Source organism: Melitaea cinxia, chromosome 8, assembly GCF_905220565.1.
Source record: "Melitaea cinxia chromosome 8, ilMelCinx1.1, whole genome shotgun sequence".
NCBI lineage: Eukaryota > Metazoa > Arthropoda > Insecta > Lepidoptera > Nymphalidae > Melitaea > Melitaea cinxia.
Window position 1 is genome coordinate 8,301,032 of NC_059401.1, and position 13,261 is coordinate 8,314,292.

The 13,261-nt window shown below is 30.4% G+C and overlaps 1 protein-coding gene across 1 annotated transcript in view; it reads right to left on the reverse strand.

Moving 5' to 3' along the window:
* Positions 1–13,261, reverse strand: part of LOC123655855 (protein O-mannosyl-transferase TMTC2-like) — a 92,338-nt gene that overhangs the window by 8,392 nt on the left and 70,685 nt on the right. The window contains exon 4 of the mRNA XM_045591603.1: positions 10,687–10,801. Coding sequence (XP_045447559.1) covers positions 10,687–10,801 — 115 coding nt within the window. The remainder of the gene's footprint in view (positions 1–10,686; positions 10,802–13,261) is intronic.

A 13,261-nucleotide genomic window follows, 5' to 3' on the forward strand; every position in this document is an offset into this window, starting at 1 on the left:
ACACATTACATTTATAAGCATTGTTACGCAGTTTGTGATAATTTACCCGAAGAAAAAAATATGAAATTAGATTTATATTCGGCTAGAGGAAAAAGATAATAATTGCTTGGGAATTACAGCATTAGACAAATCGAGCAATTACACTATCAGAAATTATGTAGGCTTATGTATCATATAAAAGTAATGAAATGAAATCGAGCTAGACGATCTGTTGAATGAAAGGAATAAGTAGAACGACAACAGGAGCTGAACATTAAAAGATAAGTCAACGCCTAAGAGGGTGGGCTCATCACACATCGAAGCGCGTTTTAATAACAGCTAGCAGTTTGTTTGGATTTTTATTGATACACACACTAATACCTAATTGTCAATTATTTTTCTTTTTGCTATAATTTTTTAAATAAATAACAAGACGCATGCGATGAATGCTGAGTCAATCAACACCATCGTGCTACTGATGACGAAGTTTTGCGTGAAAACGCAATTGGCCAGACAGCAGGCACCCAGCGGGCGGGAGGAGTTTGTTTTAGAATAATATTTTATATTTAGTTCGGAAGAGAATAAACGAATATAGAAATTGATGATGATATTACTATTAATAATAATTTAATGATATGTGTTGATATTTATTTCAATTTATTTGTTTTGAAATTTATTTTAATATATTATTTATTGAGAATTGTTTTGGTAATGATTAAATAAAAATAAATATACACATCAGATTTGTACATGGCGAGTAAGAAACTCGTAAAATAGATTTAGTTAACTTTTTTGTTGTTAAGTTTAGTTATTAATATTTATGTATTATATAATTATTAATGTATAATAATAATCTAGTAACAGAACATATAGGCCCTGCTCGATAAACGCAGCGTCGGAAACTCTCCAGCCAGATGGACCTACGACTTGAGGAGTGTAGCTGGTAGTAACTGGATGGCTAAAGCGGGTGATTGGGTCTTGTGGCGTACCCTAGCAGAGGCGTACGTCCAGCAGTGTATTTTAAAAGGCTGATGATGATTATTTAAATCATAAAGTTTAAAGATCTTTTGAAATCAACGAAAGTTAATAAAACAGAACACGGTTACGAGTCTAAATAATAAAAATTACCTTTCCAATAAATAAGTGGAACGTTCTTAAACTGATTTTTTGAATTTCAATCTTTTTTAAGTGAAAACTTCTTTCTAAGTAGTAAGTTAGGCTGATCCGCCACGCTCTGAGATGAAAGGGTCGATCGGGTGAACTCGGGACCACCGAGTGTACCCGAGCGAGAAAGATAAGTCAGCTACTCTTAAATATATCAATTAAATAAGATTTTATATAAATAAATACCACATTGTAATATTAAATATTATTTAAATACATAAAGGAAAAAAATGAAAAAAATAAAAAAATAATAATATTGATAGTATTTTAAGCAATATATTTGAACGCTACATAAAACTAATAGAATAGTTTATGCAATGTAAGGGAAATTGTCTCTACCGACTAAACACTCGCCTTCTAATATAAGACGATATAATAAAACTTTTCTGAATGTTTACGAGTTCCTATTGAAGGAAATATAAGGAAATAAGTAATAACAGATTCTCAGAAATAAAAGATAACGAGATCTTACTAATGAATACTATAACTAACATTACAAATATTATAATTATATAATTGAGAATGTGTCTAATTAGTTTTGTAGTAATCATCTGGCAATTAAAGTCATATACAGAAATATTTTCCCGTAAATTTAAATTATAAATCTCACAATATTACGTGACAATGTAAATCTTAGTATTTTTTATGTTTATAATAAAAAAAAAACATACGCTTATCTGCATTTGATTCCGTGACCATTGCTTAAAGTACCAATCTGTCATATTTCAATTTTCAGTCAATTAGAGATTAGATTCCTTTATAAAATAATTGTAAAATCTAATATTATTTAATAAAATACAGAATGCAAAATCTAAATAAAATATTTTTTAAAGAAAATAAAAATATCAGCGGGGTAGAATATATATTTTCTGCGGATTTAGAACCTAAATTGTTTTCTATTTCAGTCTGCAATTCCATAAGCAGAGACTGTTTTCAGACGTAGAAGTTTCGACAAGTTAGGTAGTATTATTTGAACGTCTGTAGTCACGTTAAGGACGAGCACTCCTCCTTGGACTCAAATATAGATTTAACTTCTTAGATTCTACTCAGAAGTCAAATGAGGTTACCCTAGCCAACATATCTTTGATACTAATAGAATTTTATACATGCATGATAATTTATCTACAGTCAAAAATATTTTGTTTTATAAAAAAATATATAATTTGTTCTTTTACTATGTAATTGAACTGATAAGGTTTTTTACAATATGATGGCTAGTTTTTTTTCTGAATTCAGTTTAATTAAAAAAATGTTATAATAACGTAAAAAAAATATATATTAAAAATGTAATGTTATTAGCATTGTGCTTATGTTATAAGATACAAAATTATATTGAGGATCAAAATCAAACCATCCAACAACATAAAAACTTTACAGTCTATTTTATACTAACTTTATCATATAGATTACTTACAACATATTACAAGTCATTAATATTTCAAAAATTCAAGACATTGACAATTTGATTGATGGAAAATATAATTCTACCACAAGTAACATTTAACAAACGTAAATGATAATTTGTTACATCTGAACGAACGCAATGACCCCATTTAAATTGGAGGCACCATCTAATGAGATGCTATATTTACGAGTCTTGACACCGCGATTGGTTAAATATACTTCTTTTTATACATTTTCGCATACTAATACAAGGTTTTAACAGTATTACAAATGATATATAAAAATAGAATTTGCATTAGTTGCAACAGGCGGCCTATCGCTAATACAGCGATCCCTTCACCTTTGGGCAGAGGACTAAATAAGGAGTGTGGGATGGGGCGCAAAAACTTTATATAACGTACACACATATATATATATATATATATATATATATATAGACTTTATATGCTTAGCTTTTGGATTAAGCTCTGATCCTTCTCCTACATCGGGAAAGATGGCTATGCCCAGCACGGTAAGGTATTACAGGCTAAAGCGAGATATGTTTAGCGACGAATATTACAAATTAGGTAACAGTTTTATTATAATATAATCATAGCGCCGTATAGTAAAGAATTTTATTTTATTATCTTGTAATCTTTGTTAAAATACTCTGTAAACTTTAAGTTAACACTTCACATATGTACCTAATTATAACTATTTCAATTCATTACAATAATATATCACGTTACTTAATTCATATTAAAATTTCTTAAAATATTTATTACGTAATTAATTAACGCCATTAGTCAAACCTGATAGTGATCGTTACTCGTAGTAGGGAATATATCCGCCAACCCGCATTGGAGTAGCGTGGTGGATTAAGCTCTGATCCTTCTCCTACATGGAGAAAGAGGCCTATGCCCAGAAGTGGGATATTACAGGCTGAAGCGATTAGTTAAATTATATTCTAAGTTTGTTTAACTAATAATATTAAGATAAAGACTAAATATTTCTGATTTGTATTTTTACAGCAATAACGCATGAAAAAATAAATGTATCTTTTTTTCACAGTTTGTTAATAAACGTAAAATTATTTTTTTATTAGTTAGAAAGAAGATCTACTTTTAAATAACGTCAACAAACATTTAAACCACGATATCAACCCCTAGAGCTAGCAAATACGTTCAAACCAAATTGTTTTGTAAACAAACAATATGCAAAATACCTCGCATGTGTTGTCGCGAGTCGAGTAGCTGGCGAGAATGTTAAATATGTGTGTGTGAGCAAACATGAGTTTAATCTACGCCTTATCGCCATTGGGACACGCTACTGCTGTCTCGACTACGCTCGCTTCGCCTCGTGCTATTCTACCTACGATTTACACATGTGCGCTGTTCAGTTCTACACGTACAACTATATCCGCTGTACACATATGCGCGACTGTACTGAGTTCGGTATGACTATACGAATTTCCATTTTCTCGTAATGGAAACGGTGTCAAGTGAATCTGGATTTGCACAGCTAGTAGGTAATGGAATTTATCCATTCAGTACATACATTATAATATAGAACTTTAACAATTGAATTAAAATGTCATATCAGTAGTCGTTTTTCTTTTTATCCGATATACGATAGAGCCGTTTATTTTGCAATACTTTTGTATGAATTTATTTTTTTAGTAAAATTAATCGATATCATTCAAGTTTATGTTTCGTGTTTTTATAAATCGGAACATGTTATAAACTAATCTTCATAAAAAATTTGATGTAATGTACATTGTACATGAATTGTATATATATTATTTTACATCAGTGAACGTTAAATTAATAGAAATAAAATAGGAATTCTGTATAAATAAATAGATTGTATTTAATTCTCCAATTCTACTTTTATCAAAGTAGTTATCAAAAAGGGTACAGAGAAGTTCAATTGAAACTTTTCGAGTTATGAAACCAACTAAATTTAAAATCCATTCTAAAAATAACAATATAGAATATACTTTCATCAATTTTATTCCCAGCCTACCCAAGTTAAAACACTATTAATAAATATATTTTCTATAAGCTCGGTAAAAGTGTGCCTCGGCCTTCCGTGCATAAATCTAGCGACACGTACGTGCTCAAGTGATTTGTTACCGCCTGAATTGGAATAATCTAATCTTTGAATAAAATCACAGTTTCATTTTCTACCATCCGATTTACCTAAGAGTTCGTGTAATAGAATGCATTAATTTTATTATATGTAACAACTCTCTACTTACTACTTATCTTGAATAGGTGTTTTTCGTTACGCTCAAAATTAAATCAGACATGACAAAATACGAACACACCTATTACACCTACGAATATACAATGCTACCAAGAAATCATATAAGTTATATTAGGATCCTCTTTAACTTTCAGCTTTATTTTACTTCTATTTTTAAAATTAGTTTGTAAAAGACAGTCAGATAGCAGTACCTCAGGAATAACTATTATTTGGGAACGAAACAATAAAAATATTGTTTTTTATAATGATTAAAAATTTTTGGAATCATACATTCTGGAAATTAATTTTTAAGTACCCCTGAAAAACAATGTAATAAAAATTTTGTGTGCTGTCATCTGTTTGCTTTAATCTGATTAATAACGTTAAAACGAGATATATTGTCGAAGTTGATTCATCACCTGAATTATGTGAGATACGCACAGTGAAAGGTATAAAGCGAACTACGATTCGAAGCCGCTCTTTTGATATAGTCAACACATCTATGTATTTTCATATCTAGGTTTAAATACGTACGAACGCTAATTGAATACGTTCCTCCTTTGTCAACTGTCAGTCGTCTAGGAAGCATAAAGTTCCCATCACGCTAGCGAATGAAATGAACGAATATGCTAAATGCGTCATAACAAATATTGTTACGTTTTTAGCCAAATCTGCTGAAAGTTTTTACGCATTATTTTGTATTAGGAACAGAAGCGTGATCCTGACTTTATTATATTTACTATTCATAATAACATTTTTAGATAATTAAAAAATATTCTTAATATTTAATTCTAGCTAGCCTTCGTTTCAAACATGAACGTTAATTAGTTCTCTACATATATTACAGGCGTAGTGTGTAGTATTTTTTAGTACAATAAGACTACATTTTTCATATTTTACCTCCTAAAAGATAAAAAATAAGAATGAAAATAAAATAGTACAAACGTCATTATTTAGCTAGTCCGCGAGACAAATCCAGGCCGAGGCAGGTGAAGTTTTAAGAATTGAGTTTTTTTTATTCTATTATGTTCATTTCTAAGAAAATATGAGAGAAATTCACAATTCGCTGAAACTCTTTTTCTAACAAAAAACCTACATTCAAAAGACGCACATTGACAAACTGATACCCATTCGTACCTTTAGAGATATCTATATATTTTTACAAGAATTCGTAAGAGCAAGTCCGTATTCTATTAAAGTATGAACTACCGTAGATATATACATTTTTAATATTAAATAACGAAAGGGTTAACTTTATGATGCCTTTTTCCTGCCTTGATAGACGCAACACAAAATAAAAAACATTAGTTTGATCAGATTTCGATAATTTGGTACGGTTTTTTTAATAAAGGCATTTTTGTATGAATGACTCTGGTGAATATTTTGATGCAATTATTTTTGAAAAGGTGGGATATTGTTTGTTACAAATGTATTTAACGTAACGCGTTGTAACTAGCTGTATCGGCCAGTTTAAGTGAATAAAATAAATTGTCACTCCTTTACAACCACCAAATCTTAGTAGAGCAGCGAGTAGTTTATATTCTAATCCTACACTAAATAAAAGGTGTTATTATTTTGCCTAGTAATGGTTATTGAGATTAGTGAAGACTGACGGAGCACAGTACGATTTTGGACCCATAACTTCTTCGCACACAGGTGTTAACTGCACCTCAGTTTAAAAGAGTCAGGAGAGCAACGGTTCCGTTTCTGCCTCTCAATCTTTAACGGCCTCACTTGTGGTGCCTGTCACGGAAGCCCTCCAGGTCGTCAACTTGGCGTTAAAATTACCAGCTGTCATGACACCGCGTGACGCGAATTAATTTTTTATGGATATCCAAGAAAGTACAAAAGCTTGTTCATTCAACAAAATGTGCCAAAAAGCTCTTATGTAAGTTAAAGACACCCCCCTCCGACCTCGATGACTTTTATAAACTCTATTTCACTACTACCACAGCTTAAATTTTTTAAAACAATATTGTTTTACTTAGTATTGCTATAAGTTTTAAAAAATGCTATACCTTCACTCTTAAACCGAAACTTATAAACATCACATATAAAAAGACCCAGATCATAACACAATTATCCGTATGACCTAAAATATAAAATAATAAATATTTTTAACCTACGGAGAAAAAACCCGCGAACGCTAAGCGCGTCAGGTAGTTGGTTCAAAATTCGCCAACGTGTACAAATGGAATGATGATCATTAAACGACTAAGTAGACATACATATACACGTATTAAAAACGAATAAAAAAATTAAAGCATTTGCAATATAAAGCTTCACATGCTAGCACACATGAGTTCACGCATTTTTGGTGCGAACTTGTGGAGGCCTATGTTCAGCAGTGGACTAGAAATAGGCTGAAATGATGATATACAGCTTGCAAATTTAAGACGCAAATACAAAAAAATACAATTTTCAAAAACAAAAATTCAACTACATTCATTTAACAAAACAACTCTGTTACAAAACCTTACTATTTTATAATTTAATTTGGTTTCACAGAACTTAAAAAATTTAATAAAATGTATCCAAATTTAGTTAAATATCATGCATGAATGTAAGAACCCCTCTTACTTATAATACAAAAATAACGAAAAGTGTAAAATGATTTCTATAAAACTCTTTATTTGCAGAACTACCTACATTTCTGCTGTAATATAAAAATTCTATAAATAAAAAACAAATTCAATTGTATTATTGGAATTAAATTTTATTCAATATTATTTTTTGTGAATGCAATATTCGTAAAAAGTGTTATGCTATTTTTTGCATTCTTTTACAAATAATGAAAATAACGAACAACGCACGTTTTTAACTTATTTTTTGATTGGGTTATGTAACTAAATATTCAAAGATTAATCTGCATAAATTTTTAGCTTTTTCAATTTTTCAAAGGATTATAAAAAAAAACTAGCTTGTGCTTGCGACTTCGTCCGAGTGGAATATTACTTTGGGCTTTCAAAAGGGAAAAAAACCCTATTTGAAACATTCTTTATTGGTGTTTCGCTCCTATTAGTCTTAGCATGATGACTTATAACCGATAGCCTTACTCGATAAAAAGGCTATCTAACACTGAAAGAATGTTTCAAATCGGACCAGTAGTTCCTGAGTATAGCGCGTTTAAGCAAACAAACAAACACTTCAGCTTTATAATATTAGTAAAGATACTAACCTTAACATTTCATCAAATACAATTTTACAAATAGTCATTAAGCGGTCATAGTTAAATAGGTATTTTTCATAACAAATTCTGAGATGTTTATTTTCCTAATAAAACGCTGTATTTTTGTTCTTCCCCGTTTTGAATACTAAAAATATATACTTATTCTTACAAATATAAAACAAATTTGACTTTTTAATTTTTCATTAAGAGCAATCAGCCAGCTAACCAGAAACATTTTTAGTTTAAGGAAGAGAATAGGACACACAACAATGACAATTTACTATTTTATTAAGGCGTATTATATAGGTATTTAAATGTATATATATATATCAATACATTTAAATACCGAGACAATTTTTTAAACAATAGTTAAAATTTTCAGGGTTCGGAAATTGAAAATATTAAGGTCTTTTGTTTAGAAAAATTCATGTTAAATTAAAATTGTTATGCGTAATATCTTAATATATATAATTCTACTGTATGTGTATTGGTGACCAAGCTACTACTAAATGGCTGAACGGATTTGGTTGATGTAGTTTCATTTCAATGGGACATTTCAGAAGGTGGCGCTGATGTTGGTGTGACAGCAATAAAATTTCGTAGTTCCTATTCCAGACAGGACAACGCCTGCCGGGCCCACTAGTAGTAATTAAATGCAGAAAGTCCTTAGCTTGTATCGCCATCTATTGTCAAATAGGAGGCTTATATTGGAATTAAAATCGCTCAAATACTTAGTATTAATTTATAGATATCGACATTAAACATCGAACTATTGCCGTGTACTCTAAACGTATGCCGTAACTATATACTTTAAAGTTTTTATTATTTATAAGAAATACTCATATTTATACAAAAGAGTCTAAAAGAGATAATAAATACAAATTATCATGTAGCTCATGTATTCATTCATACAAACTTATAAAATTCTTACAAAATGTAGAAAAAAAAAATGCTGTTCAATTGTTTCCATAGAAGATTATATAAACAGATCGAACGAAACGAAGTAGGTACGCACTATCTACGAGCAAATTATTTACAGCTGAAAAGTTGCGTTAATGACCTTTAAGTACCTATTTCTATTTTATAAAGTCTAATTATATCTCAAAGAGTTTAAAGGAATATATATTGCTTGAACTTTATTCTAAAATTAATTGCTTACTTAAAATAGCAAGACTAGTCTTTTTTATGTTGTCGTATAAATAAAAGTCCAGTAAAATAAGTAACTAATTAGTGAAATAAATCGAAAGCAATAGGAAGAAGAATACAAATTATTGTGGAAAAACTTTAATCGTGTACTGTCGCTACCGTGCTAGTAATTACATTGTGTGATCGTATGGCTTGACGTTAATTTGTGAAACTGCACGGAAACCCAACGCTTAGGTGGCAGAAGGGCGTACCCGATTAATTCAAGAACTCGAAGCCTCCTGAATTAATGGGACAGTCGCCGTTGTCTGCCTATTGATTGTGTTGCTTTATACAAATTCAATATACATACAACACCGACAGCGAGGATCTCGAACATTTAATTTAATCGAGTAAATTTATATTTATCGCCATGCGTTTTCCTATCTTTTAAATATAGGGAGTTTAAATATAACTAAGTAAGATAACGCAATGTCATCTATAAACAAAAGTACAAAAAAAATCCTTTTGAACTTTCTCGAAGTTTTCAATATTAAAATCGTAATAGTTATAGCACAATGCACATTGACTTTATCAGCTTTATTTATCTACACAATTCATGATTCAAATAACATATTTTTGTTTGTTATGTATTTAATTGGCCATTTATTATTGTATATTATTATTATTGTTTTAAAAACTGATTTAAAAACAAGATTATTGTTATCAATCGTTATAATCCCGTGCAAACGATCTTCGTTTATGGACGAACGCAGTTTACTATGTAGGTACATGTACAATATATTATCAGATATATTTATATTCAAAGCTGTACTATTACGTATATCTAATTCCAATAGACATTGTATCAACAGCCGTTAGTTTCTTAAGGTATTAGAATAATATCTATTAGTTTATTAATAGTTAACTTAAGAGCTTAATCGAAGTTGTTCTGATTGCCACCTTCTCTTACCAATAAAAATCTCGAGCCTTTTCAAATAAATATTATGAGGCTACTAACTTTTTTATTATTTATCAATAAAATGCTTGTCCTATACTATAAACACAGTTTATTATAAAAGAATAATAGTACATATTTGACATATTCTTCTACTTTTGATTTGAAAATTGGTCTCGCTTTGTCAACAAACATTGAAGCACGATTATCCAATTAAACATTTCTTGATTTCAACTTTTGCTCATTTACTTCCTATAAAATAAATATAACCCTATAAGACATATATATATATATATATATATATATATATATATATATATATATATATATATAAGAGTAGATAAGACAGGCTAAACAAAACGCAACATAATTATACATATACACATTCAAGGATAGATTTTGATGGATATAACAACAAGCCCGTAATAATCGAAAATTAATATATAGTATAGTAATTTAAAAAACGGTGTCATATACTTTTTATTGTTTCGGTAATCGGACGTATTTTCCGCCAATTTTCGTAACGCGCTATGCCCATAACTCGCGCATACGTAGCGTGAAATCGAAATTTATGCGATGAATATAAATACACGCGAAAAGCACACGTCGGCTTTCTCGTATTTTCGTGTAATAAATGTTATGTTATTTATTATAATGTACTTACAGATTGTAGTGTACATCGGCCATGTTCGGTCGATATTTTAGCGCTTTCTCGAATGCTACTTCTGCTTCACTGAGTCTCCCTTGTGTTGTCAAAACACTGCCCAAGTTTCCATAAGCTGAAAAATTACAAAAAAATGTAAACGATATTAAAGTGATACCTTCATTGTTATATAGCTACGCAAAAACGTAATATTTCTTAATATTATATATGAAAAATTCTCAGTACAATTTTCCATACCTGAGTCTATTTTTAATAAAAATCATAGTCATAATTCTTGGTATCTTGTTAACAGTAAACCGTCCGTTCGTTATACAACAAAAGGTTTTTGTAGGTAACATATGTATATACAATATTCAAACAAATATAATAATAGCTTCTATATCTATTCATACCGTAATATAAAAAAAAAAAAAAACGAATAGTTTTCAATTAACAAGTTATCATTGCTGTAACAAAAACAGTAAATTATATAATAACAACTTATCCATACAGTTGTTTTGTTGGTAGTAAGTATAATCAAATACAAAAAAAAATGTGTATTTTATCCGATATGGTAATATTTTTGCGATAAAATATATGCTTTAATAACGTAATGAGAAATTTCGCCCTATGAGAGTTCGAACGATTCAATTTCATTTACGTATTCGTCGTAATTCGTATTGAGCTCAGTATGATTAGAGTTAACAGTGTTTCTACATACTTTTTAATTTAAAATCATCACCCTAACAAAAAGTATATTCTGTGATGATCAAATGACTATAATGTAAATCCAATCAACTGAGGCAGGCCACAGTAGAAAATATCCTGCTCAAAATCTGGAGCAGCCGACTGAGTACTTACTTCGATCTTACAGGAGATCACAGCTAAATAATACTGCTTTCAAGCAGTGTTGTGTTTTTGTGGTGAGTAAGGTGACCTGAGCTCCTGGGGGATTGGGAGTAGGGTCGGCAACGCGCTTGCGATGGAGGCGTCATAAGCTACAATAATCGCTTACTATCAGCTGAAACGGAACCGTACGATTGTTTGCCGACAATCAATATCTAATTAAAACAGAAAGTAAACACATTTAATACAATTATTTACCCCAAAGACGAGAACTAAATAGGTAGGACAGTAAACTTCAGACTATATTGAGATACGCCAACTTACTTATGCTTATCTTATAGAGTGTTGAATTTGAGACGCTTATCTAACGTAGCTGATAAGCGATCAGACAGATTCCTATTAACTTTATCGCATACCAACCATAAATTTTAGGCAAAACACGTTTTGTCTTAATAATGTTTTATTATTTTGTACGGTTTATAAGATAATATCAAATATAATAATTGCGCTTTCGCAATAGCTAGACGAGTACGTTTATACGTGTGCGCGTTTTTGAAAAAACACTATTTCCCTTTCGAGGTAGTAATGAAAACGTCATGGAAGTGATTAACTGGTCAGCCGAGGTGCTTTACTAATCAACATCAATAAGATGTGATTAGGAGTTAATCGTTTGTACGGAAAAACGAATTTTAAGAATTACTTAACATTTATAGTCAACAACACAAAATTTTAGTCTGATTATTAGACATTTTTGCAAGACAGACATTGGTTTTTCATAATGTTTATGCAGACCGGTGTCACGCTGCGCTTGTTCACAGATGCTACTAAATATTAATTCTTAAAATAACTAAGCTCTAGTTAAATACGATTTTGAAAATTGTGAAATATAGTAATGAGTGTGAATTTGTGTTACAATTTAATTGCAAAGGTAAAACACTAAATGTTTCATATAATTGCGCTCTTATTATTTTGCAGTGCTTCACGATTGTTAACAATTTATAAAGGTGGGACTGTCGGTCAGCGTCTTTTTCGTAAGGCAGGAAAAGTGGGTTTTAATGCGGAACCTGCACTTTCGCAAAGTTTTCCTTTGTAGTCGAGCAAAAGCTGATACTAAAATTAATTTAAATTTTAAAATTCTGGCTAAAAATTTTAACATTTCTTTTAAGATTGTGTGGCGTTATTTTAATCCATCACGCTCTTTTTTCTTTATCCGTAGTTTCGAGATAAAATTCATTTCTTTTTACTATAAATAATTATATAATTTTTGTAACCTTTTTATATTTGAGAGTTTTCAGACGTTTATTCTTTATTTGATCTTTTAAATGCGAAATGCCTTGACCTGACATGCCTTAGATACACCAAATACAGGATACTCTATCTACAGTCTAGATGATTCTAGACTAATATCAAAACCGACAGAAATTCATAACACTGTCGGACGCCGAAACCGAATTTAATCTAATAGTCGTGGTGGCTTGGGCACAGAAGATGTATCCAAATATTAATGTACAATTTACTATTTACATGTGTATTAAATTTAACAGCCACAGTGAAGCAGCGTGCTGGATTAAGCTACGATTCTTCTCCTATATAGAATAAGAACCCTATGCCCAGCCGTGGGATATTACAGACTAAATTGTATGTGTATTAAAAGAAAATATATAATCTATTGGTGGAATAAAAATGTGGAGGTTTCTTCAAATGGTACTCGTGTTTCCATTTAAGATAACGTGGGACTTGAACAGTAAGG